This window comes from Labrus mixtus, chromosome 4 (genome assembly GCF_963584025.1).
Source record: "Labrus mixtus chromosome 4, fLabMix1.1, whole genome shotgun sequence".
Classification (NCBI taxonomy): Eukaryota; Metazoa; Chordata; class Actinopteri; order Labriformes; family Labridae; genus Labrus; species Labrus mixtus.
The window spans coordinates 17,506,782-17,534,687 of record NC_083615.1 but is presented as its reverse complement, the minus strand read 5'-3'; the positions used below and the strand labels follow the sequence as shown (position 1 = coordinate 17,534,687).

The window sequence follows — 27,906 nt, the reverse complement described above, 5'->3', positions numbered from 1 at the left end:
GGTCGTAGGTGTTCATGAAAGAGCTGGGTCTTTAGCTTTTTCTTAAAGGTGCAAAGGGACTCTGCAGGGTAAACAGTGAAGACCTTTAGGTAATAAAACAAACAACAGGACTCACATTTCTCAGTAAATATTAACATTTATTTAAGTATACAATTTAGTATTCTCATTGCCCCCCATCCCTCCCCTCCCGACCCTTTTCACAGGTTTTCTCTGTCAGTATGTCGGCTTGTCGGTGCAGCATTAAGCCTCGCTGGAGGACGGTAAGAACTGGTAGACGAACAGTTAAAACGAGCATGAGTTACGTCTTTACACACGGGAGGATCACAAGCATCGCCAAACCCACAAGCTGCTCGCAAAAACGCCACATTTGGTTCATTATTATTATTATTTGCTCTTTTATTTATTCTCCACGAGGAGGCATTTTCAGTCGCATTGCATAAAAATGAGAGTTTGTTAAATTAAAGATGGAGGAGAATGTTCTGATTTCTTTTTTTTTTTTTTTTTTTTTTACGCACGGTGTGATTTTAGTTTGAAATACCGACCGGAGTGCCACAGAATTTTCCCTGCTGCAGGAAGTAACGGAATGATGATGTCACAACAGAAACAACCAATCAGACATTGAGAACAAAACGTCCATCATTTCACAAACGCCACAGTGTGTGCGAGTTAACGTTGACGTCTTAAACAAAGAAAGTCCTGAACCTCAGTCGTGTTTTTAAAAAGGTCAGGAGGTGCAGCTTTCACGTCCCGCTGGAAAGAACAGAAAAATGTGACAAACGCACACCTGAAACGACACCAAAAACTCAACGATTATATCGACAGTGTGCAAATAAACGGCTGTAACTTCATAGAAAAAAGAAACTGGACATGAGGCGACTGAAAAGCCGCGTTTTGGTCAAAGGGTTCATGAAAAAATAACACGACTAAACTACTATTTATTAGGAAACTCAGGGTCATGAAAATAGTGTCATCTGGAGTTCTTTTTATTTTAAACGGACCGCCGTCAAACACAAAGAGGATCCTGCCTGTTTGGTCGCACGTACGTCTCCCTTTTCAGTTTCTGTAGACGAGGAATGAAAACATGAAGAAATTAGAAAATCCTCCGCGACGGAGCTCATGAAGACTCTGAGTCAGCGGAGAAGTAGTGTTTGATTTGATGATCATTTATGGTGAAATGACGCCGGCGGTGTCTCCACTTTGTGCTGAAGGGGGCGCTAAATGCATTCTAACAACAGGTGGATCCCTTTTGGGGGGGGGAGGGGGTTGAAAGTGGAGAGTCTTTTAACATGACGATGTGTGACGGACAGATGAGGTATTGCACAGATTAATGATCATAAAAAAAAAGCAGAAAAAAAGGCGGAAATAAATATACAGCCAATTCATACAACATTTACATTACAGTTTTAGTCAGATGCTGGAAGATTTTTTAAGATGATGTTTTAGTGTCAACGGTGAGGATGAGGCCGAGGTTGGAGAAGAGAGACTTCTTCACTAGTCCTCCCACTCGTCGTCGTCCTCAAAGTCCTCGTCTTCTTCGTCGTCCTCGTCTTCGTCTGGGTAAAAAAAAAAAAAAAACACACACAAAAAAGAGAATTTGAAGTGTGTACGACCCCAGAGAGCTTCATCACATATACTCTTCACTTCATCAGGTGAAAACTGTAGAATATGAGATTCCTTTTGAAGGCTAAGTTCAACATTTTGGTGAGAAAAACATGTTTTTTTTTCTCAGTTTGAAAAGAGAGATGAAGATCGTTTTAATGTCTTACTGTGAAATTTGACGCCTCAAACAGCGAGCTAACGTAGCTGAGCACAAATGCTGCCAACAGGCTGAAACAGCTAAACCCAACCTGTCGGAAGAGTTTTACATAATGTCTAATGACCCTGACGTCATGGTCATAAGTTACCGGTGTCGTTACCTGAGGAATGGATGGCTTTGCTCCTCTTCTGCATCACCTCCATGAGGGCGCCGACGATGCCCGATGTGGGTGCCGACGATGGAGGTCCAGACTCTGGATGATCTGGCACCTGGAGACACACAAAAAAGGATCCAGTCCATTTTAGTACAGCTGGAATCCAGCGAGAGAGGCAAGAGAAAAAGGCCTGAGATGTAGGTCTATTAACACTTTAGAAACCTTCTGTTCTTTTTGTAGTTATTATCAGAGTCCTACCTAGTAACACCAGGTACATTCATGTACAGGCTAAGCGTGTCTAATGACACATTCCTACAGTTTGCATGCAGTTAGGAGCTTTAATACAAAAAGGTTGTTTTTCTGTTGTCATTTTAGCATCCTGCACTGAGAGAATAGATTCCCCCCATAACTCTTAGCAGTTCTTGTTGTCATAAAAAATACCCTGGATATACTGAGGACACTACTGGACTGGTTTGATATTGAAGAAAACCTCCATTGGGGCGCTGTTCGCCTCGTGGTTAGTCTGTGCAGACCATGTACGGAGGCTACAGTCCTCGAACATGGGCGTCGTGTGTAAATGATCAGGTGTGAGGGAGATGACATCTAATCTACTCTTTGGACGCCTGTGATGTGGGAATCAGACTGTGTGGTGGTCTTACAGTCTTGAGCTGGATCCCCTGTCTGATCTGGTCCAGCAGGGCGTCCCGTCCAATGCCAGAGGCCGGCGCTCGGTTGTTCTGCTCCACCTTCTTCAGCTGGGCTCCTCCTCTGATCTGCTCCAGCAGCGCCGACTTCCCGCCGGGGCTCGGCGAGTGAGGCGAGTCTCCTCCGCCACTGATGCTGTCCAGCTCCGGAGGGGGAGGGGGGCCGGGAGGAGGAGGTGGAGGAGGAGGTGGGGGAGGCGGAGCAGGGGCACTGCCGCTGACAGGAGACTGGTGGGCCAGTGGAGGAGGTGGAGGGGGCGGGGCTTGAGGAGCGACAGTAGAGTGTGTGGAAGAGGGAGGAGGAGGGGGAGGGGGAGGCTGATGGTGGTGATGGTGGGGAGGAGGAGGAGGCTGGTGACCCCCCCTGTTGGGAGGAGGTGGGGGAGGCGGGGCTCCCAGAGTTCCTGGTCTGGTTGGAGGTGGAGGTGGAGGAGCTGAGGCGGGAGCTCTGGATGGAGGAGGGGGAGGAGGGGCCCCACGCCCCCCTCTTGACGGGGGAGGAGGAGGAGGGGGTGGAGCTGTGCTGTGAGGGGGTGGAGGAGGAGGAGGGGCGCCGCCACGGGAAGGAGGTGGAGGGGGAGCTGCAGGAAATTAAAAGACAGAAAAAATTATAATGGAACATCACATCTGTCTACAAACCCCCCAATGATGAGAAAAGTCCATCCTCTCCATCTTTCATCTGCTCCACTTTTCAGAAAATGTGTGCTCAAACAGGCCGTTTGGAGATTGTCCCTTCATGACATCACAAAGGGCAGTAGCCCCTCCCCCAGGTGGGTGACACTCCCACAGCTAGGTGTTTGTTCTGCCCTCTGAGTCTGCCTTCTCACAGTAAACAATAGGACATGGAGCGAGAAAGCCAGAGACACCCAAGACCTTCCAGAGAGGGGGCGTGGTCAGACACAGCTCATTTACATTTAAAGGTACAGACACAGAAACAGCCTGTTCTGAGCAGGGCTGAAATAGAGGGGTTTATAGACATGATCAAATACAGGATCAGAGTGGATTTAGAACAAGACACTTCACAGACATGTTTTGAGGAGCTCTGAGACTTATTTAAACGTGTTGAAGAAGAGGAGAATATGTCACCTTTAAATTATTTTAAAGACAGTTTCTAATTCCAGCTCCTCCAATTTTAGTTAAACAAAACAAGGCGGTAAAATGTGTTTACCTCCAGGTGTTATCAAAATTTAGTGACAACCAATAATTTTCCAATACCTGTCAAGGGTGTCAGATTACTTTCTTTAAACAAACTGCTAAGCATGAAAAGAACTAACATCTTTCATATTGTCTTGTAAAGCAGACCCTTGATCTCTTAGGTACACGCACGCCTCCATCCCCCTTCATTCAGATTCTGGTCACACTGCAATCTTCACGGCTGCTTTCAAACGTTGCAGTTTACCATGAATAAAACATGGAGAGGAACTCGGGACAGAAGGAGCAGAGTCTGTCACAGAGGATAAAAAATCTGACAGAGGATTCTGTTTAATGTGCGCACCTCAAACCTGCCGTCTGATAATAATAAAAAAAAAGAAAATACAGCAAAGAGGAAGGAAGTGATGGTTCAGGATAAAACTGTGAGACAACTTCAAATCAGTTCTTAAAAAAATAGTTTGAGTTTGAAGTCAAAGAGAACTCAACTGTGACACCTGCAGGAATAACTCAAACCTTAGAACCTGAATAACCTCCTCATTATGAACACCACAGTCCTCAGGTGAAGAGTGAATATAAGGTAGTAATGTGTAGATTATATCGAGTATAGATAACTGTTTTAACCGACTAGTCTGAGGAAGAGCATGTTGGTTTGAAACGCCATTAAATGTCAATAAATCCTTCAAACCGGAGCTCCTCGGTGTGCGGCTCTTGTTTGCTTCTTTTTGAGGCCTTTCCCCGACTAAGTATTTAATGCACATAGTGGAACCTGATTCACCAGATTTTGCCCAAACAAAAACATTTTTATCTCACCATTTGAAGATGTACTGAACTCTCCTGATCATAACAATATACACAATTTAAATCCAGTGAAAGATTAAATCCAAACACGTTAGATCCAAAACGATCCACAGATTGCTTTAAAAAGACTCAGCTATTCCTTTGACATTTTGATCGACATACTTTTTTTCCTCTTTACTCTTATCTCAGGGTATATTTGCACAGACACAAACACCAGGAGTACGCCTCTCGTTCTGAAAAGTTCCACTTGATAAAACATTATTTAGGAGTTCAGCATCAGCAGCCGTACATTAACATGAACTCAATGAGTGCATTTACAAGAGTGATGTACGGACAGTGGACTCTCTCTCTCTCTCTTTAATAAAAACAGGTTGGGAGTATAATTGGACAGCCTGCAGTGCAATTAAAAAATCAAATTAAAATTAAATCGATGGGATGATACTCTAGGTTTACATGAAGAGGGAGCTATTTTAAATCAATATTTACATGTTTTATTTTTGTATTTTTTGTGCCTTTATTTTGAGACAGGACAGGAGATAGAGTCCGGAATCAGGGATTATTTATTTCTCTGAGAGAGTGTGTGTGTGTGTGTGTGTGTGTGTGTGTGTGTTCTCACCCTGCCTCCTGAGCTCGTTCTTGACCGCCTCCACTCCTCCCTTCTTCTCGATGAAGTCGTAGATGACCTTGGACGTCTCGCGGTCCTTCAGCTGAGCCTCGGAGATGCCGCACATGTCGAACAGGTTCTTGAGTTCTGGGTCCAGGTTGTTCAGCTGCAATGCCAACGAAACAAAGACCATTTAAAAAAATAAAAAAATAAATAAAAATAAAAAAAATACGCACATCAGACTGACGACATAAATCTTTGTGTCAAGCTCATTAGTCAGTATAATTTGTCTGCTCAGGACACAGGGGCGTAAATATCGTTGCTTGAAAAGGAAGTCTGAATAGTGCTAATGATTTAGCAAGCTGAGAGTTAGCAGGTTGTTAGATTTGCAAATACCTGATCATAAACAAAGAAGAACATTTTGATATGATGACAGCACGCGACCCTCCTCGGGTGGAGATGAATGTCTGGACCAAATCCATCTCATAGGTCCTTCAATACTTTAATAAAAACTATAAAACCTTAACTGCAACGTGGTGCACAAAAAAAGACACAATTTCTGAAAAAAATTGGACCTTTACAGAAAAGTCTGGTCCCAATCCATCAGGAGGATTTCTTTATGTGCATTTTTCAGGAACAAGTGAAACTTTAAAATCTTCTAGCTTCACACACAGGTCAGAGGATCACTCCCTTTCTATCCCTCTGGTGGACTTTAATATCTGCAGCGATCCATCTGAGAGCTGTCATCATGTTTCACTCAGAAGCACAAATGTCAGCTGAGTGTCTGCGGTGAATTTCACAGCAATCCATCAAATAATCGCCAAGAGGGCTGACAGACTTTACACCACAGCAGTGGCTCAAAATGTGCAATTTTTTCAATGACAGTAGGAAACCTCCCGAAGGGGGTCCCACCTGACAGCACTCCCTCTCGTTGCCCTGCTGTCAGATAGCATGCATTGCTGTTTTGAAAACCAAAGACCAAAGAAAGAGGAACAAAAAGGAAGAGGAGTAAGCATTGGACTTGGATCACCGTTGGAGATAAACGCCGGTAGGAGGGCCCCCCCAATGAAATGTTGCCTAGGGCCCCAATAGACTGTAGAATCGCCACAAGGTACAGAGAGCGACTGCATTGCCGTGCTGAAACAAGGCTGCAACAGGTAAGGTCCGTCTCCCTTTCCTTAGTTGGCAGCCGCAGCAATTATGCCACAGGCAGCAGACGCCTGGAAGCCCTCGACAAGGAGGACCGATGTACTGGACTTAATGTGAGTGAACCTTAAAACCTGAAGTCTCACATGAGTTAAATCATGGGACCCGAGGCCGCCACTTCTGTTGTTTTGGCATCTTTACTGAAACTGGAGACAAAGTTTTTTTTTGATGGGACCATCATCATAAAAATGCTAAATTCTTTCTGCCTAACTTATCATGTATCAGTGTTGTTTTATTTATCTTATCCTCAGTTGTGACTTCCCTCATCATTTATTCCTTGCTGATGTTATGAGTCCAGTACTTGTTGACGATCTTTGTTCCTCCTTCATCTGATCAGAAACACCCGACGACTCGTCTCAGGACCGTGACATGTGTTCACTCAGCCTCATTAAAATCACAGCTGAAGAGTTCCTGGCTCCTCTGTGATGAGCTCTACTTAACACACATGAATATTTCAACATTACAAAATCAGTGAGTGTCTTCTCCCTCTGCAGAGAAGTTGAACCATGGTGTCAGGGTGCCACCTGGTGGACAGCAGGTAGAATTACAAGCTGCCAGAAATACAAAAAAACCCTCTGCTGCTTTGGATCAAATCATACATGAACCTGCTGCTCCGCACGAAAATTTCAAGGAAATATTCACACCACGGTTTGTGTCACACTGCAGTGCATGCTGGGAATGTGTTGTTTGTGAGGTCACATGTTTTCAGGGTCGTTTTGCGTGCTGGGTCAGTCGAGTAAACAGAGACAATCAAGAGGAAGTGAGTGGAAAGCGGCCGGCCTCCTGCAGGTTAAGCTTGTCAGTCAGAACGCGACAATGACACGCATCAGGAGCTCCCGTTGCTATGGGTAACCAGTCCAAGTTCATAAACAAGCTCCCTTTTATAACTACAGACATTTGTTCAAACTTAAATAAGAAGAGTGATGACACAGGCTGTTAACAGTCCCACTCAGGACGCTGCGATGAATTTAAGGACTCGTTTCCTTCATGGTTACCTCACCGGCATGACTGACTGTTTTTGTTCACAATAACGAACGTGTAGTTTGTCACAAGTTGCTGTTTACTAGGGGTGTAACGGTACACAAAAATTTTGGTTCTGTACGGTTCCAAGTTTTACAGCATTTTCGGTACAGTAAAGAGACCTGATGCAACACTCAGGCTCGAGGAACTAGTAATCTGCATGTTTGAACTGTTTTACAATTTACTAACTAAAAGTTGTGTCCCATACCAGCGGCCGCAGCCTTCCTTCACACTGAGGTGTGCTTCGGCTTTGCGGTCCGTGTGGGAACACAGATTAAAACACTTCTGTTCCGCGCGTACTCGGATCCACGTGTGGACCGGACCGAAGGTCCTGTACCGAAACGGTTCGGTCCGAGTACGTATACCTTTACACCCCTACCGTTTACACATTCCTCATCTTCAGGTTTCCCTTTGTTTCCTTAGAGTTTGAGCTTGACGTAACAACTGATGTACTAATAAACCTCTTCCAACCGTGCAAGGGCCAAGGAAGAGTACCGTACTGGAGCACGGTACCGAGCACTTTCAAACTGTAGTCTGTAAATTCAAACTGGAGTCTGGGGGTCAAACTTGCTCGGGTACGGTACGGGTTACCTTGTGTGAGTGCGCCCTGACAGCTCACTGCAGGAACAGACTTTGTTTACATTTTTCCACAGCAACGATCCACAATGAGTGAGAGATTTGACTCTTAATAAGACTGTCTTCTCCAGGAAATACTACTCATACAAGTACAGGACAGAGTTCACAGAAAGCCAAAATCCATGCAAACAGAGACTTCCTGACGGGGGCTTTAAGTCATCGTCCAAGCACTTATCAGCAATTTTCATCTTAAGGTTAGATAAAATATACTTCATTGTTTCCATGGGGAAATTTGTCTTGGACTCTGTGCTGAAGTAACAATATTTTATGAAGTTTATCACCAAAATAGTTTTTAAAAATAATTCATATTTGTGCGGTCACTAAATCGTTATGTCCTTACTGATGAAAAAAACAAAACACCAGGAGACAGAAACAAGCTGTGGTGTAACAATGCAACTTGATCAAAACGATTTGTGCAGTCGTCCAGTACATGTTTGAGTTCAGTTCAGTTCGATCAGACTGAAATACTAAGAGTTCAGATTGTGAGGTGCATGCATCCTTTCACAAGTTTTTACCTCTATCACAGTGTCGGTCAGTCTGTGGGCTTCACTCCCCGTGTGTACAAACAAAAATGGACAGAATTCTTTCCATTTTGACAAAACAGCTCTTGATTTAGTTTAATTTTGTGGACATAAAAAAATGCAGTTAGAGTAAAATCGCAGTATATTTTATCGCAATTCACACAAAATGTTTAAAATAGCCATAATCTGAAATTGTGGCTCAGGTATTGTGATGATATCGTATTGTGGAGCCTCTGTGGATTCCTAACCCTACTGTTGAAGAGTTTAAAGTAACAGTTTTACAAAGTTCTGCTCATGAAAAAGATCACAAAATGTTGAGACAACTTCATACAACAAAATACATTTTCTGTGCCTCCAAACCAAATTCAGACAGAGTCAGTGCTTTTGAACATTGTGCATAAATGCATATGTATCAAAACTGGTTCATGTATTATTTGTCATGCAGCCCTTTGATGACTTATCGTGGCTGCAGTCTGAGTCTCTCTGGAACACTCCGAGTCTGTGTGCAGCTTCTGAGACACGCAGCGAGATGTTAGTGAATATGAGCAGGAAGCAAAAAGAGCCTATTGTGTGATGTCATCATGCAGCCACCACACAGGTCACTATTGTGCTCCTAAGTGTGTGTGTGTGTGTGAAGAGGGGGGTACTCACATCAAAACCTGTGTTAGGATCCCAGCCCACATGACCGATGTGCCTGCAGAAGACGGGACAGAGTTGTTGTGGTGAGATCACACACACACACAAACACACACACGTCTACATACAAACATGTCAATGCACAGAGGTACAGGAGCTATTTAACATGTGCACATGGGCGGCCATGTGCACATGCTAAATAGTGAGCCCACACTCAGACATCAGTCACTGAGACAGAGTGGCCATTGAGCGACCTCAGACTCTAACGCAACATGTGTACTGCAGCAGAGTGTTGCTCCGGGATCAGACAGGACGCACACAGATGCATTTCTGCAGGAGGTCATAATAAAAAAGTTTGACTCCAATAACTTTGAGAAGTTCAAAGATTAATGATGGGGGGGCAAACGTCTAAATCCTCGTTCTGCTGCACCGTTGCACCTTCAATCCGTGCTGAGCATTCACTGTGAACTCACTGGAAGTTGCTGGGCGTGCCGATGTCGGCCTTGGTCAGCTTCTTCTTCTTGCCTTTGGTCTTCTTGTCCTTCCGGTTCAGGCCGCTGTGGCTCAGCATGTTGTTGAGGTGGTACGGCTGCTGGTGGCTGTGGGAGTTGTGGAATCGGACGTTGTTGATCTCCGGGTTCTTGATGTCCACCGTGGCCATGTGCAGAGCTGGACCTGCAAATGGAGGGGGGGTAGAGAGAGAGAGAGAGAGAGAGAGAGAGGGAGAGAGAGAGAGAGAGAGAGGACAGTCAGAGATAACTTCAAGTTTCAAGACTTTCTGACACATTCTAATGCCTGTTACTGAGGTAGTGTTGTAGTACTCGACATCGGTCTTGGTCTCAACTTTTTGAAGGCCTTGGTATCGAAAGCATTTTTACTCGGTCTTGTCTCGGTCTCAGACTGGGCGGACTCCGGATTTTAAATCAAGACCGGTCAAGACGACCACTAATAGGCTTCTTTCTCACGTCATTACTGTGATCAGAAGATTTTGTGATTTTATCGGTCTAAGTAAGTCCCGCCCTGCCTTGGTCTTGATATTGGTCTTGACTTGTCCTCGTTGCCTAAATGTCTTGGTCTTGGTCTTGACTCGATCTCATCCTGCCTTGGTCTTGGTCTTGGTCTTGGTCTTGAGTCGGTCTGGATCCCTTAATGTCTTGGTCTTGTCTCAGCCTCGCCCTACCTTGGTCTTGGTCTTGGTTCGGTCTGGATCCCTAAATGTCTTGGTCTTGACTCGGTCTGGACCTTGTCTAGGGCTCAGAGCACTCAGGTCTCAGGTATGTCTTGGTCTCGGTTAGTGTGGTCTTGACTACAACACAATATTGAGAAAACTAAATTCAACATGTTTAGACTAAATAAGAATCTGAACATTATCAGTTAGATTCACATGTACAAGTGATTTATCTTTGTAGCATCACAAGAAGTATAAAACAATAAATAGAATGTGGGGACCAAAGTGAGCAGGAGTACTCCTTCTGTCAATAAAAGTTTCTGTCTTTGGTTCATGAAAAGAGCTGCAGAGCTTCTACATGACTGTGAAAGACTCTTACGCTGACCCAGGCAGGACTTCATACCGTTTGTTTTAAACAGTATCACTTCTCAAACCTCCATCAGTGTGACCTCAGTAATCCCCGGCCCCTCAGGGATCGATATGGTCGTGTTTCATGTTCACCAGCTGTAATCCTCTCCCTCTGCACGGATCGTTTATGAACTTTTCTGATATAAATGTCGACTGGCTCTCCCATTCCCTCCCGTCGGCCCGAAACCGTTCACTCCTCGAATTCCTCATAATCTCTCCCAAACCACAGCAGCATCTGACATAACTACTAATCCACCGCTAATCCCAGTCCAAATCCCTGGACTACCCACAATGCTGGATGTCTATGAACAGACCTACATGCTCGTCTCTAATCTGCTGTCTCCTGAGGACCAGGACCAGGACAAGCAGAGTTATGTTCCACTTTAAAGCAGAGCTGCATGAGAGGTTTCTGCACAGGCCTGGGTACATGTTTGTAGCCAAAGTCATGAATTTTTTTGATCGTCAAGAAATGGAAGCAGACAAGATATATGATTAGCCACAAAAACTGAAGAAAACAGTGGGTTTTAAAGACAGTTCTTACAGCTGCTTCAAGATAACTTTTGAGAAATTTGGCTTCTTTTGTTTGAAGAAAAAGTTATTTCAGTTTCTTCTGGGAGAGGTAAAAAGAGCACAGTTTCCTTTGAATGAACTACTCGTCAGAACTAGTATCTTAAACTTTACACTCTTATCCATCAGTTGACAACTTTTAAGACCCAAAAACGTAAGGATGCTGTTTGTCGAAATTTAAAATAACCGAGATTCCTGCAGATCCAGTTAAGATTATTAAAGATTATTCTTAGATTAAGAAGACATATCAATTAGCAAGCTAGTTTAAATCCTTCAAACCAACTGGTGGACTAGTGTGCAATATAGAAATTCAACAGGTGGGATTTTAACAAAACTCTGGGTCCTGATTTGATGTCATTCTTGTCTTTGTTTTTGAGAGCCTCAGTCCACACTTTTCCCGACGTCCTCATCATCATTTTGTGCAATGAGTGTTACTAGAAACATTCATGAGTCAACTAGTTTACCAGTAAAACATTTGAGTCTTACTAGTTAACTTTTATGACTTCGTAAATCTCTAGAATAACGAGTGGAACTTTCTGCTCTGACTAGTTAACTTGAAAAAAACTTTGGATCCTAACAAGTGAAATAGTTTGGTCCATATAAGTCTATCTAGTTCACTAGTAGATATTTTGAACCTTACTAGTGAGCTGACAAAAGTAGTTTCCACACTCAGCGGAAAGAATCACAAAGACTGAACTGCATCGGCTGACAGCATCATGAATTGTGCATCACTTGGCTGATCACTTCCCCGTCTGAAGGTTATCATCCATTAGGGCTATTGGCTCAGATAGAATTCCAGCAACACATTCCCGTAAAGTTTGCAGCATCGTGCAACGTGTCGTTCTTCTTGTGATTAACGAGAGGAGCTGTCAGCACCTTTGATCTCTGCTGCTGCTGCTGCAGGAGCTGCACTCTCACGCTGACGCAGTTCATCTCAACCCCCGAGATAAATGAAATGTTTGGAGGAGAAGGGGAAGCTCTTTTTCTTCCAGTTCACTGTGAAGCACTGACTCGACAGATGTGATCAAAACTGTTTGTGACGCAGCGAGTGATCTAGAAAGGGCAGCTTGTCCAGATGAAATAACTCTCTCGTCTCTCTCCTGCTGCAGACAGTCTCCACACATCTGGGAAAGTTGTAACATACCCTGCAGGTGTTGAGCTCTAGAGAGATTTAAGCCCTCATAAAAAACAACAATGACCAAATCAAAATTGGTGGAATTGTTGTCACTATAAGTGAAAAGTCTTGCTGTGGCGTCCTTAATAAGAGCTGCTCTTCTGTTGCCACAAACTTCATAAAGATGCAAATATAAAACTCTTCATTCAGGTGGATTTAAGGGCTGGTGTTCGTCAAATTAAGCCTTTTTGTAAATATCGCTCATTTTGCAAAGAAAGGGACGAATTTGCACCTAATGTACCTCATTAACATATTACAAAAAAAACAAGAGAGCACAGTGAGAGAATTCTCTCTGCAGTGAAGTTAAAGATGGGTTATTAAATCTTGTGTTTGTTTTGAGAAAGGGACGGTTTCTTTCGTCTCGTTTTTAGACATTGTGTCCAAACATTTAAGCTGCTAGACTTTTTGCAAAACTCTTGAGTTGATTTCCAAAACAGACCTGCAAGCAACAATTTCTAAATCTTTAGTCACAGGATGCAGCCGTTCATTTCCACTCAGGCACGTTCATGCTGTGAGCGTGGAGCACATGTGAAGGAGCTTCAGCCGGGTTTAAAAGTTCACATCAGGTACCGAGAGAGTCCGAGGCGATCCCTTCAAATTCCCCAACAATCTGAAGAACCGACACCAGCAGCCTCTTTACTGTTTCTATTGATGCTCTCATAATGAGGACAAGAACAAAACGTGTGACACGGAGAGAGGAGACATAGTACACTGTACATCTCAACAAGAGATTTGAATCCAGAGCAGCAACGTCCCACTGTTCAGTCTCATGTTGCACAAGTGAAATGTCAGAATGAATCTGTGTCACTGCGGAGAAAACTTCGATGAACAAACGATGTGAGGCACAAAGCCGCAGAGATGATTGAGGAGTCGGAGGATTTGCTGAGTTCATGTTAATCCCGCAGCCGCAGTGTTTGGCAACAGTCAGACGGCTTAATGAAAGCAAACAGTCTTTTGGGAGGACGTGCAGACTCAGAAGACCTCAATTAGAGCTCTGGTGCACTTTGTTCCTGGTGGTGATGAGGTGAAGGCAAACAAACAAAGTAAAGATAGCAGTCTGGAAAGTTTCTCAGCGAGAGAAACAAGCTGCACAGAGCTATTTTAACCCCCAGAACACGTCAGATTGCCATAATTAACCGTCTCTTCTACTGCTGCCTTCCTCAAATCATTCAACATAATGAAACATTTTGAACTAAGGCAAACTTTCTGATCACAGAGACAGATGGTCTCTGTGATCTCTCAAGCTTCCACCAAAACTTTTCAATCTTCAGACAAAAGGCACAGATTCCCCTCGCACTGTCAGTCGGAGCACTTTCAGTTTTTTTTTGCTGCGTCATTGTAGAAAAAAAGAGAAGCAGGAGCAAAAGAAGGTCAGGCTGCAAACTCTGCGTCCTAAAATCACCCTGATGTGTGGTCGCCGTTAATATTTTTTAATTCATGGAAGCCAGATTTAAGCGTCTGCTTTTCTCTTTCCAAAAGAGACTCAAACTGCTTTCACACATGCACAAAACTCGTGAACACAAATGGCATGACTTTTCCTTCTAGACCCCAAGTACATTTTCTTCATGAATTTGAGTCGAGTGGTTGTGTGAAGGCAGCACCGTGTCGCCCCCACAACCACCGCCGTCCTCATTCATGCACAGCCTGCTCCGACCTCCACCTCAGAGGCAAGGAAGTGTGGACAACAGGAATGTGAGGAATACAAAAGGAGAAATCCTTCCTGCATCTTATCCCATATGCTCTTTTGTAAAGCGTCTCAAGATAACACTTGGCGCAAGAACGTCTTTATCATGAGAATAAAGCCGCTTCATAATAATAATACATTTAATTTATAATGCACTTTACATTTTTGCAAAAAAATCTCAGAGAGAGACAGAGAAAAAAAAATAAAAAATCAACTAAACAACGAAGGAAACTAAAAGCAGAAGGCTCTGTTAAAGAGGTGGGTTTTTAGGGCCCTTCTAAAAGCGTCCGCAGACTGTGGCGCCCTCAGCGGGTCGGGGAGAGCGTTCCACAGACTGGGAGCAGTGGAGCAGAAGGCCCGGACTCCCATGGTGTGGAGTTTAGTTTCATACTCTTTTCTACCAGCATGTTCTTTAAAACTCAACTCAAGCTTTTTAAACACAAGTTGAACAAACATCAAGCCTTCATCAAGACAAAGAGAATGAAAAATGATCCCTTATGTGCTGTATGTGCTGTCACTGCATTTATTGAGATTTTGGGGAAACAAATGCCGTCAGCCATATTGGATTTGAATTTGTTGCAGTACCGCTGTTGGCCATTTGGTTAGAGTGGCAGCAGGTTTGAGAAGCTTTCTTTGTTTGCAAACTAAACTTTGAATCATGTCTGAGGGTTCTCAGTAAATCCTGGCACATGCATCATAATATTTGTTGGACGTGAATGCTAAATATATGCACTTATTGCTACTAAAAACATTTATTTAGGAGTAATTAAAGTAAATAAAAACAAGCTGAGTGGAGGTAACTGCAGGGATTACAGATTAGGCCTAATGTGCATCACAACAACAGAGAGCATGTGGTCTACATATGGCACAGATGGACTTCCTGCTGGCCAGATTAACCTGCAGCAGGCTCGTCTCTGTGTCAGTGTGCGAGTCACAATGTCTGCGCCAACGTGTCAGCAAACACCACAAACACAGACTCCTGCTATTTGTCATCGAGTCGTGCAAAAAAAAAGAAAGAAAAGGAAACAGACGTTCAAAGAGCATGAGGGCTGTTTTTAATCAGCGTCTGGCTTCTACATGTCACACAGCGAGCTGCTTTGAACACTCTGCTGCAGTTTGATACGTGTACTGAAGAGTCTGCAGTGGGAGCCAAAGTGGGCCTCATTGGAGTTCAACAGTTGTGTGCACAGTTTCTTGTTTTGTCTATTTCTGTGAGTTTATTTTTATTTCTTTTTATGATGCATGTTCTTCCTGTGCATGCACAGGGTTTCCCTCCAGGTACTTTGGGGTCCTCCCACAGCCCACAGTATTTGTGGATGCGAGCAGGAATGGCTGCATGTTTGCATATGTCGGCCCTGTGATTGATAGGCGACCTGTCCACAGTGAACCCCGCCTCGCTACCTATAGCCGTTTTCACATACGCACTCCGGATAATATCTAGATATTTACAGGAGGACTTCTCCCGAACTAGCCGTTCACATATGCTCCTCACAGCGGGGGACTATCCCTGTCAGAGGGGAGGGGGATCGGGGGATTTCCCGAGGTAAAACGTGACGTAAATAAACAAAGCGGAAGTAGCGGCCGTAGCAACAGAGTCCGCTACACAACGTTATCATGAGAATATTTGCCTTTATATCAATGCTATGTGTAATCCAATGGAATGACAACATCAACAGAAGAGAGGAGAACAACATACTGACGAACAGAAAACATAATGCAGCCGTTTAATTACGTGCACTGAGATCGTAGTGGTCACGTGCAGACACTTTAGGCAGTCACTGTATAGAAACGTCATTCTCATTCTATTAGCCGCGTTCAGACATCAGCTCACTCGGACTTTCTGCGGAAAAAATACTAGGGGTCTTGCTGGAGAAACTCAGGGTAAAGTCCGTGCGAAAAATGCGGCTGTTTGCGTTCACACATAGCCTAAAGAACCTCCAGGTAGCCAAATCTCCAGAGTTTTTCAGGAGATTTCCGTATGTGTGAAAAGGGGTTTATGACAGACCATGAGCACGATAAGCAGTATATATAAAAAATGCATGGATGGGTTTTTCACACCAACCACTATGCTACCGACGCCCCCTATAAAGAGGTTTTATAATAACTATTACTTCATCCACATTCGCCTGAGAAACTTTTAATGCACGTGTAAAGCACTTTGTTACTTTAATTTAAAGTGAAGTTTTAATGAGGAAAAAACCCCTGGAGCCGCTCTGATGTAACATGTGATCAGAAATAAGGGTTTGACGTACCATTCTTAGGGTCACCTCTCTTCTCTGCAAAAAGAAAAGTTCACAGTTTCAGAACAAAATCCACAGGACCAAATTAGGAACATATGAATAGAAGAATTGTAAAGAAGCGAGAGAAGAGGGTGAGTTTTTGGAGCTGAAGTTCAGTTAGTGTGACTTTACGGTGGGCGGGAGAGGGAGAGAGAGACAGGGTGATGGTTTAAAAGCTCTCAGGTGTCAGCGAGGAGTCAGACAGAGAGTTCATAAAGTCCTCGATGTTAGTAGAAGAGAAGAGAAGCATTGAAAGCTCAGCAGTGTTTTTCTGTGCGCCCTCAGACCCCCGAGTCATCATCACAGTTTGAAAGGTGCACTTGAAAAAGGCCGACATGCTGAGAGGAGCCTCGCTGCAGAGACATCTACTACACACAGTTTTTTACTGCAGCAGAGAGAAAACATACCGAGCTCACAGAAGGAAACTGTCCCAAACCAAACCTCAAGTCAAGTCTCAGATTAAACATGGTAGGTTCTGTGACGTTTCCCTTTTTGAATACCAAACTGGAGGCCTCTTTAGTAAATCACTTTTTTCTGCGATGCACATTCACAAATACAGTTCAAGAAGGTTTTTTTCAGGACTTTTTGTCCTCCCCTTAGTGTTGTCATGATACCAGATTTTTTAACTTTCAAAAGATGTTGACGTCTGCCTCGATACCACGGCAACAAAAACAGAAATCCTAGGCACCAAAGATTGGTTAAGTGCTTCTTTTAAATGATCCAAAATGTTATCAAAACTACTATAAAGTGTCTAAAGTGCACAAACATGCTGGAAAGTCGTCAGCTTATCTGTGCGATTTGGGGCACAACTCACACATGCCTCTCATAAGCACCCGTCTTGTGAATATTAGGTACTTTTTCTTTAGCTGTCCGATACCATCCTTCATTAAAAGAGGATGCATCATTTGAAAACACATGGTATGAAAAGTATCAAACATTTGGACGACTGTGGTTTGATTTGATGAGCTGTGAGCGTGTCCTTGATGCAGCTGGAGATCAGAGACAGGTTTGAAGTCTCGTTAGCAGCAGAGGTTGAGAGTTATTTTCAGTCTGAGCTCAGGTGTGAAAAGGTTCAGGGTCATAAAAGGTTAGAAGAAGCCGAGAGAGAGAGAGAGAGAGAGAGAGAGAGAGAGAGAGAGAGAGAACCAAACTGGATCAGTCAATTTACCAGTTTTGCGTTGTCGTCTGTTGAGCAGGTCGTTGATGGCGGCTCGGAATCTTTTGGCTTCTTCTTCACTTGCAAAGTTCAGACCGACCTGACATGTCTGAGAGGAAAGAGAGGGGGAAAAGTTCAAAGATTAAAACTCCTGATAGTTGACAAGAAGGTTACTCCATGACATAAATCTATCCCAGAATATAAGGAATAAAACCAGCTGTGAGTATTTATAAATAGAAATCAAAAATGAAGGATTTGAACCTGGACTTCTGGATTACGAGCTTGTGATAGGGCTGCTTGAAAGACCCCGAGACCTTTTTGAAAACCAGATACAGACACTCAACATTGCTCACTGATAAGGTCTGGACTGATAGATCCAGACTCTTCAGATAATGAGGGTGTCCACTTCACTTTTTCCACAAGTCTCAGTTTCTGAAGAAGTCAAACTCAACCTTAAGGGTCGTCATAGTTTCTAGAAGTCTCTGTTTTCACACATGCACTCGTGAACATTTCCAGAGAATTTCAGAAGGACTGCCTCTGAAATCGTCCTGATCTGGTGGTTCACACATGCAGCTCACATGCATGCTATCACATGATAGCCGGAGACTATCCCTGTCAGACGAGATGCTGAAAGCATTATGAGAAACATTTTTCATGCTAATTTCTGCAGAATAAACCCTAGGAGGCTGGCAGGAGGAACTCCGGATAAAGCCTGGAGAGAATCTGAAAGTGTTCTTTTCTGACTAACATGCAGCTTTGTTTCAGATGTCCTCTTTCTTTGAGCTCAGTCAGAAACAGCAGAGAGCGTTTAAAGGGCAGACAGGAGCTCCGCGTGCGCCTCACATTTCAGTCTGTGTGGAAAACTCGCAGTGATTATCGCACCTTATTAAACCGAATGGGACCTAATCAGTGAGAGCCGCTTGCTGTGGAGGTTTGACAAAAAGAAGAAGAAGACGACTTACATCTCCGGTGAATGAGATGAAGTAGGATCTGGCGCTGCTGATGGAGAAGTTGTGGTACAGCTCCTGTTCAAACATGGTTTTCCCTTCCTGCAAAAAAACACAAGACAGAGAAAGAAGTGTCAGAGAAAGATTCCCCCTGAAGTGTCGAGTGAACACACCTGTGACTGCAGGTTTTCTCCACTGAATAAAAAACATTCTCACATTAAAGTGCGTCTTTTCTTTAAAAAACAAGAGTCTGAAGATTGATTTTCCTCCTTTCAGACAGAAACTGCTCACATTTAAAAAAGTCAGAAGCTAATAAAGATTTATACAAAAGAAAAGCTGCTCAGTCATCACCTCTGGGCCACCATACATGTGTGGTGACTGTCAGCAGAGACTCTGTCCTCTGACTGGATTTTACTGTTCTGGTTGACTCTGGATGTTTTAGGAAGCTGGTGTATTTCCTCTAGCCAGCCTATGACAGCGCGCAGGTGAGTATAGGGGTGGATCCAATTCAGCGCTCGACGCGATTCAAACTAGCAAATACGAGTGGACAAAGCTCGTTCCAAAACGAGGGTGAACCTTGTGTTGGCTTTTACTCGTGGACGTGGAGTTGGGTCTGCTTCCTGTTGGACAGGTAGTTAGCTTGTGCTAGCGTGCATTAACTTGCAGTGTAGGTACAAGCAGCGACTTTACGCTGCATCCTGCAGTGAGTGTGCGCCTCTCGGGGCGATGAGCCCAGAAGCAGGGGCCCAGTTTGAAAGTCGTGTTGACAAGCTGCAGTGAACACAGCCACTGACTCCACCTTTAAATGCTTCAAGGAAAACTAATCGACCAACAGAGATATAGAGTCAGCGAGAAACCACAGAGATGATGAGTCATGATCAGCATTACATTTGGATTACTGCATGTTAGGTGAGCTTGAATGCTCCGCTCAGCAAAAGTCATGCAACACTGACAAACAAAAAAAAAAGAAAAAGAGGAAAAAGAAAAATGGTTTGTTGCATCGTTTAAACCACTGAAGGTTTTGTTCATACTCTGACATCCAGACTGATTCAGAGCCTGTGTGCTCATCAAACAGGAAACACAGGTCAGCTGCTTAATCACCACTAAAACATGAAAAATGTCCCATTTAAGTTTAAAGCATCGTATTCATTCTGTCCATAAATTCCAACACATCAAATGCAGTCTGCAGCTTTTGGATTGAAAGTAGAGATACCAGTCGGAGACGTCATCCGGGAACGCTTCCTGAAGTCAGAACTCTCAACCTGAGCTCAAAATCCAAGCTGCTGCTGTGTGCATCAAATATGTTTTAGCATTTTAGTCTTGTTTTTTTGTGTTAATATATCATTCACTTGTGTCTGTGTGTGACGTCATTCAGAAACGATCCTCAGGTGTTGAGGACAGCGAGGTGGGTTCATGCTCACCTTTATGTCGAACACTCTGATGAAGTAGGACCTCTGGGGGTTGTCTTTGACCAGGCAGGCCACTCCACAGCACCTCTTCACCCAGCTGCAGCTCCGATCAGCTCCGTACACCTGGACCACCGCCGAGCACAGAGTCTGAACACAGGAGAGAACAGAAATACAAGATGCTCATTAACCGCACAGGCTCATCTGCAGTGCAGGTGCATTAAATCATCTGGATACATTTAACAATCTGGTAAATAGAAGGCTGAGAGTTTGAACAGCTCAGCGATGATCTGCCATTTCGTGTCCAGATTTTACACACACATCTGGAGCATCGCTACAAACCCACACATGTCGCAAAGCATCCGACAAGGAAGAGGAAATCTACATGATGCAAAACCTTTAAATAGTGATGAGGGTTGCAAACAGTCGACACCTGCTCAACCAGTTTAGAGACAAGACGAGGTCACCTTTGGAAATCAGATCAAGTATGTAAATATCTGCACAATGGATTCTCTAACACTGTGAATAAAATGATACAATCATGAATTTGGGGCGGCAGTAGCTCAGTCTTTAGGGACTTGGGTTGGGAATCGGAGGGTCGCCGGTTCAAGTCCCGTCATGGACCAAGTCCGGAAATTGGTCTGGTAGCTGGAGAGGTGCCAGTCCACTTCCTGAGCACTGCAGAGGTGCCCTTGAGCAAAGCACCGAACTGCTCTGGAGCGCTCAGCTGTGGGCAGCCCCCTCACTCTGAGACCTCTCCATTAATGCATGTCCATAGGATCCTGTTTGTGCATGTGTGTAGCATGTTCATTGGACAGAGTGTAAAACTGAATTTCCCCATGCAGGATTAATAAAGGATAAATTATTATTATGGATGGTAATATGACTGCTCGTTGGTTTGTGATTTCAATATTTGGCCTTTTGGAATAGATATGAATATTGCCCCTCTGTCTTGTTTAATTTTCTTTAAATGTGAAGCTCGGTGTACAGAGGTGAAAAAGTAGACCGAGTTTAAACCAGGCATGGTATTTATGTCGCAGTGAGCCTGGATAAAAGAATAAAAAAAATGGATTTTCTCCCAATTAGGATCTAATACTGTTTATCACGGCTACAAAATATTCTTGAAAACATTTCAGAAAAATTAGCCGACTGATAGTAGTGTGATGTGCCAATATCAGCAGATTAACAGCCTGATTTACCGGTTAACGAGCATGTTCTTCTCCGCTGTTTCACTGACACTGTGAACACATCCAATTACACTTAGCATTGATATTAAGGCAAAAACCGTCACAGAAGTGGACTTTTGCTTCTTCGTCTGCCATCTTGGTTACGTTGTAAACATCACACTGTGACCTCCTCAGTGGGTCTTGTTGGCTCCTGAGACCCCCGTCCCCCCTTCTGCTGTGAGGGACATGTGTGAACGAGAAAGTCAGGAGGATTTGAGGGCGGACTGTCCTGAAATTTTCTAGAGATTTTCAGGAGTGCATGTGTGAAGGCTTTAAGGAAAAACAGATCCAGACGACATTGGTGTCTTCCTTTTTTGACAGATTTTCAGTCTGGAACTGCAGACCTCTTTTTGTTTTTGGGGATATTTGCCTTCAGTGTTCAGCAGTAAAACATGAGGTCCGATGACTTAAGGTCTAGCTGTCAAGTTGTTCCACTGTTAATAAAACTGGGACTGTGTAATAAAAAGGTGTAAATGCGCTAAATTATTCAGCAAATACGGACAAAATGTGTGTGACCTCTTTGACCTTACAGTGAGTATTTCATATCCAGTGTGTTTGGCTTCTCTCCAGAGAGTTTAACCTTTGTTTCTGCCCGACAGGAAACAGACTCCAGCTGCTGTCCTCAGCACTGTCCTGTCCTCGGACTGTCCTGGTTTGTGGTTTTGAGTTTTCTGCAGAATTCTGGCTGCCTTGAACCCTCTGCCAGGACTAAGTAAGTCCAGCCACGGGGGGAGGAAAGGGGAAATGCCACAGGGCCGGTTTCCTCCTCTGTGATTTATGACTGCAGGTCAGAGGACGAGCAGGAAACACTTTGCACCATGAAATCACCACTCAGCATGACGCAGGAAAGGTCAGAGGTCGGGTGTTTCAAGCCTCGTTTCAACTCCAACTAAGTCTCAACATTGGGGAAGAGTGAAAGAATCAAACCACAAAGGACAGTGCTGAAGGTTTAGCCAATTAACCACGTCGCCATGGTGAGCACTTCCAAATCATTCGTCATTTTATAGATAGATTTCATCAGTCATGACTCATCCCAATGTTGATACTTTCATACTAAATATTTTATGTCCTGTTTATTTTTATTGTTAATGAACAAAGAGTAAGGCCCCGCGTTCAGCTAGCGATTTATTTTTCGGGGCAGAAAGGCGCTGGCTGTGCCCTCGGAAGCCCGTGCATGAAGCGTTTGTGTGCTGAGAATAACAGCGCTGCACGACCGTCTTGTCTCTATGACAACAGTATTTTAAAAGCTGCTGCAGTACGACAGACACTGCTCCTTTGCTTTTCCAATGTACGTTTAATATTTGAGATTGGTTTTCCATCACCATGAGCATCAAACGGAGGATGTTTGTCCTCCTGCGTTGTCTGGACACAGTGTTTCTTGTTTCTAAAGTCTGTTTCATGTTTTCAACTGGCTGCAAAACAAATTTCCCCTCTTGGACAGTAAAGCTGAAGTTGAAGAAGGTGAACTGTAATGTCAAATTTAACGACTTCCAGATCTCCTCATCAAGCAGAAAAGATTGAAAAATCAGCAGTAAATATCCAACAGTCCTCCGTCCAAACTATCCAGTTCAGTGCTTCCCAAAAACTTTTCATGTAATCTGCCTCGAGATAAATCCACCGCAATCTCTTTAAAGCCGGATTAGGAAATTAGCCACATAATTTAGGAAGCTTACATGATAGATTTCTGTGCTTGTGTTTATTTCTTTAAAGAAAACATCACTTTGAAAAATGTAATACCACCTCGTGTAAAATCTAATATTTCATTTTCAGATGCACATTGGCAGCATAACTTTTAGTCTCATTGTGGTCACAGATATCCATCTAACTTTCTAATCCTTCCCCCCCACCCCAGGAAAACCCATCCATCTGTGCATTTGTACAGAAGACACAAAAGCCATTTTCACATATGCACTCCGTATAATATCTAGATAATTACAGGAGGAACGCTCCGTAGATTCTCCCGACCTAGCCATTCACATATGCTCCTCACAGCGGGGGACTATCTCTGTCAGAGGGGAGGGGGATTGGGGGATTTCCTGAGTTAAGACTTGACGTAAATAAACAACGCGGAAGTAGCGGCCGAAGCAACAGAGTCCGCTACACGATGTTATAATGAGAATATTTGCCTTTATATCAATGCGATGTGTAATCCAATGGAATGACAACATCCACAAAAGAGAACAACATACTGACGAACAGAAAACATAATGGAGCCTAGTGCTGGGCGATATATCGTGAAGCTCGATTTGATCGATATTTAATTAATGCTTGATATGGAAAAGGGAACATCGATTTTATTTTTTAAACTACTAAGTTTTCTTGCGATATTTCGTTGCTCCGCGAGATTTCCGCGGCAGCGCTTGTTGAGCGGAGACGCAAGGGCGGAGGAGACTCTACTCCTGCCGCTGAGTAGCCTAGCTCTTGTAAGCAAACAACACGGAGGAGAAAGAGAAAGATGCGAGCGAGGCCGAATTACTTCCAAAAAAACGGCACATAACGCAGGGCTCGACATTAATGAATGATAGACAGAGTCCGGGCTAGCTGATTGCACGTTCAGATGGCGGCTTCACTACTGTCACTTCACTCAAATTGTAAACTCGCACACAGATTTTAACGCAGGTTTTCTCTACCAAAACACACGTTTGGTAAAACGGTTTTAAAACCATCAGATCCCTACAAAAGCCGAGCTTAAATCAGCATTCAATGAAAAACAATCACCGGAAGAGTCGAGAGTGACAGCAGGGCATGACGAAAACAGAAGGGAGAAAAGTTTGAGCCACAGTGACAGACAGCTGGAGGAGCTGGAACACGTTAAAGTTAAAGACTAGATCCTGGTAAAGATGAAAGTTATTCACAAAGCATCTTAGCCCTTAAAAGAGCTCCTAAAGTAAAAATCTAAGGATGAAGAGTTTCTCACAGAGAAGAAAGAAGGAGAGATTCCAGATCTATCACAGCCTCATATTATTATCAGATTAAGTAGACTCTTACAGTTACCATCATGGTGAATAAACATGAGCACATAAATATCAGAAGAATACACAATATTTTTATAATTAGAGCTCAATTAATTAAATAAAAGTTGTAATTTAATCTTCCATCAGAATGGTTCAAGAGTAAATTGGTGACTGTTATTTTTAGAATCAAAAGTAATGTTCCTGGGCCAGTGGTTACGATGGTCGGGCCAGTGATATATTTTTTTATACAGTGGAGATTCAGTTTTATAGGCTACATTTATAAACTTTAATACGATAAATATCGAGTCATATCAAATATCGACATTAGGCAAAAAAATATTGTGATATCAAATTCAGGCCATATCGCCCAGCACTAATGGAGCCGTTTAATTACGTGCACAGAGATCGTAGTGGTCGCGTGCAGATCACTAGCCGGTCACTGTGTATAAACATCATTCTCTTTCTATTGGCTCGAGTTGAAATCTCCGGAGTATATGCTTCCGCGTTCAGACATCAGCTCACTCAGACTTTCTGCGGAAAAAATACTAGGGGTCTGGCTGGAGAAACTCCAAAAGTCAGCGGGAAAATGCAGCTATTTGCGTTCACACATAGCCTCTCCGGGTAGCCAAATCTCCGGAGTTTTTCAGGAGATTTCTGTATGTGTGAAAAGAGTTTATGTTTCTGCTGTTGAACTGAGACCGGCTCCAGTGACTAAGGGTGCACTCACACTAGGCGACCTATCCAGTTTGTTTGACTGACTCTGTACCTTGCTCAAACATGATACACTTTCTTGTCTATTTTTGATCATCTTATAAAAAGATCCAGGACTTCAATCTGTGGTCTGATCCAAAACAACATAATACCTTATAAATGTAATGGAATAAACGTATGTGAAACAAAAACCCAATTCATTATTTTGGCCTGCAAATACTATATTATTTGTGGATTTTAAATTGCCCTACAGGTGTTTCACCCTGCATGTAGAAACTTCCTGCAGTCCTCCCTGCAGGCTAAGCTCTGATACCGACTCTGAAACCCGCAGCGGCTGACATTCAAAACCTGCTGAGCTGTCCTGAAACCTTCACATTACATCAGCCCCCAAAAAAGACGAGATAGCACTGGACTGGAGACCCAGATTTTATGAGAGTTGGTCCTTATCTGAGAATCGCTTTATCAGAGTATGATTTGTTGTATTAGTACAGGAAGGATAAAACTATATTCAGCAGAACAGTATCCAAGTGTTGTTGGTTTTCACATCAATGAGTCCCTTTAATTTAAATGATGGTTTTGTGTGGATGCTGTGGCTTTGTGGGAGGGATATGTGGGCGGATGGGTGTGTGAGAGCCTTTATGTGTGTATGTTGTGCGTGACTGTATTGTTGTGTTTTTGTGTTGGACAACCTCGAAAACGAGATGGTTCATCCATCAAAAAAACTGAATTTTTCATAAATGAGTGACGTGGCCCTGGGGTGACACAGTGGCATCCATCATAACAGCTGGAAGCATCAGATAAATATGGAAATAATGGGAAGCTTCCTGTCCCATCTCCATATGTCAGAAACATAAACAACCATCCTTACATCGAGGTTGGAAAATAAAGTAGTTCACTACAGGCCTGGCAGCTTTAAAATGATAATCAAAACAAAGGTTAAGTTTGCCTGTTGGGGGTTAAAGTGTCACACAAGAAGTCTCAAGTAGATTCAACAACCAACCTCCATCCTGTGACCACAGCCAATTCCACTTTGTAAACACCTTAGTATAAAAATAAATAAAGAGTAATGCACACATGACAGAGCTGTGCCCGTAGACATGACGTACTTTGTCACAACCTGTTTAATTGATACACTGCATTACATGTGGTTGGTTTTAGAGATGTAACTGACTTACATGGTGCTACAAGACCATCAACCTTTGTAGCAGCAGTAGCGTACAGACCTGCATGATGCGTCTGGTGTACCACCTGGAGCCCTGCTGGGGACTCCTACAGTTTCAGGTGTTAACTCAAAGAATAGGATTCACAACGGTTTTTGGACTGTTATGGGGCTTTCACACTTGCAGAAAACTCCTGATATTTGCTGGAGGAGCTGTATGCATGAACGCAAACAACCCAATTATTCACCTGGACTTTCTCCTGCCAGACCCCTTGTATTCTGCATGTGGGTTCATTTTTGTTTAATATGTTTGACAAAGATAAAAGTAGTGTTTATGTTGTCTACAATCTTACAACTATTATTTATCCATATTAACATTATTATTGTGCTTATTTCTGTTTTAATTTTCCCCATGTTATGAAAGTTGTAATTGCATTAATGTTTAGATTTATCAAGATCCTGTATTCAAAAACAGGTCAACTGTTTCTGTAGTTTCCAACAATGTATTAATAGCTACGTTCGCCTTAGAATAAATGTTATATAACAAGAGGTTAATGCGCAAACCGTTTACAAAGTGGGTCTCCTTCCTGCTCAGGTAGCTGAACACGTTTCAGAATTTGTGTAAACAAGGTCAAGGAGTCTGAAGGGTCACCAATTTCGTTGCAACACCATGCCCCCGGTTTGAGCACCACCAAGGTGCCACTACAGATTCCTGCTGTCTAATGCCAAATAAGAAGAGGTATACTGGATTAGAAGGGCACGTGCTTGTGGTGGTTTAAGACACCTGGGCTGGATGAACCAGCACCTTCTTGAAACCTGCAGGTGGTAAACAAAGTGGGGGAAACTTACGGCGCATTTCCTGCCCAGGTAGCCGAACAGGCACTCGTTCTCCTGCGGGGTCAGGAGGATGGAGCCGACGTTTGCAGACCTGCGGGGAGGCGGGTGGCTGTTCATGGCTCTGGTTTTTTGTCTAGTGCACTCCGAAAATAAAGCAGGTATCCTTTGAAGGAGTCAGCAAACACTTCTTATTACAGAAAATCCATGCGGGCTCCGGTTGCTGTGGCCTGCAACCGGATCATCTCCACCGAGTCCGACTCCGAGCTGGAGGGCGGAGGAGGTCGGTGGTGTTATTTTCCGGGCTTGCTCCTGGTTAAGCAAGAACCTTGACGCCTCCTTTCAGTGCTGGATTAAAAATATTATCCCTCACTGCGTGTCTGTACGCAGCTAAACGCTCAACTTTCATTCGGGAACTCCAGCAGCTGCAGCATCGATGCGTACATCCAACATGGCAGCAAGACGGAGCAGACGACTTTAAAGAGAGCCGACAGGGGGGTGCTGCTTTGGACTAACTGTAAAACAATCCAGTGTATTATGGATTAAAGAGTGAATTTGTCACACAAACAAACACGAATCGACTATATTTAAAATCTAAATTACTTAAAATGCGTGTAATGAGTATATTTGGTATATTTTTCAGTTTAAATGTCGTTGCTAACACAGAATGGTTCGGTCCGATGTGGCAGCAGGAATGCAGCTTTGCGGAGGGAAAAAGGAGGAGGGGCGGAGGGGTTTAGCGCGTGGAACGGGATGGAGTGTGACGGAGAGGGGGGAGGAGCCAGGTGGCGTCTCCGTCATTAAATATTGAATATTTTGGTACATTTAATGCTTCGTGAGCAAAATATTAAAATATTTAGATTTGCTTAAAAATAATGCGACACAAAAATAAACACAAGATGACTTCAAAATGATTAATTTGCGCCCTATTTAGAAAGCAATAAGTGCTAAGAGGTTTATTCTGCCAAGGTTAAATTAGTTTGGGATCTTTCATTAGTTTTATTTTTATTTTTATGTCGTTCTGACTTTTTGTTTCAGTTTAGTTT

General features: G+C 43.4%; 1 protein-coding gene across 2 annotated transcripts; it reads right to left on the bottom strand.

The window, feature by feature from the left end:
• Positions 1-960: 960 nt before the first annotated feature.
• On the bottom strand, positions 961-27,539 carry wasla (WASP like actin nucleation promoting factor a). 2 transcript variants are annotated; one of them, XM_061036137.1, is made up of 11 exons: positions 26,876-27,538; positions 19,992-20,126; positions 18,586-18,672; positions 17,636-17,732; positions 16,441-16,464; positions 9,661-9,862; positions 9,203-9,245; positions 5,181-5,334; positions 2,570-3,195; positions 1,917-2,025; positions 961-1,553 (listed from the first exon to the last, which is right to left on the bottom strand). In XM_061036137.1, the coding sequence occupies exons 1-11, from the start codon at positions 26,978-26,980 to the stop codon at positions 1,492-1,494; spliced, it is 1,644 nt and encodes a 547-aa protein (XP_060892120.1). In that variant the 5' UTR covers positions 26,981-27,538; the 3' UTR covers positions 961-1,491. The 2 variants fall into 2 exon arrangements, with proteins under 2 accessions (XP_060892120.1, XP_060892121.1); XM_061036138.1 differs by lacking the exon at positions 16,441-16,464 and having other exon boundaries at positions 26,876-27,539.
• Between the last annotated feature and the right edge of the window lie 367 nt (positions 27,540-27,906).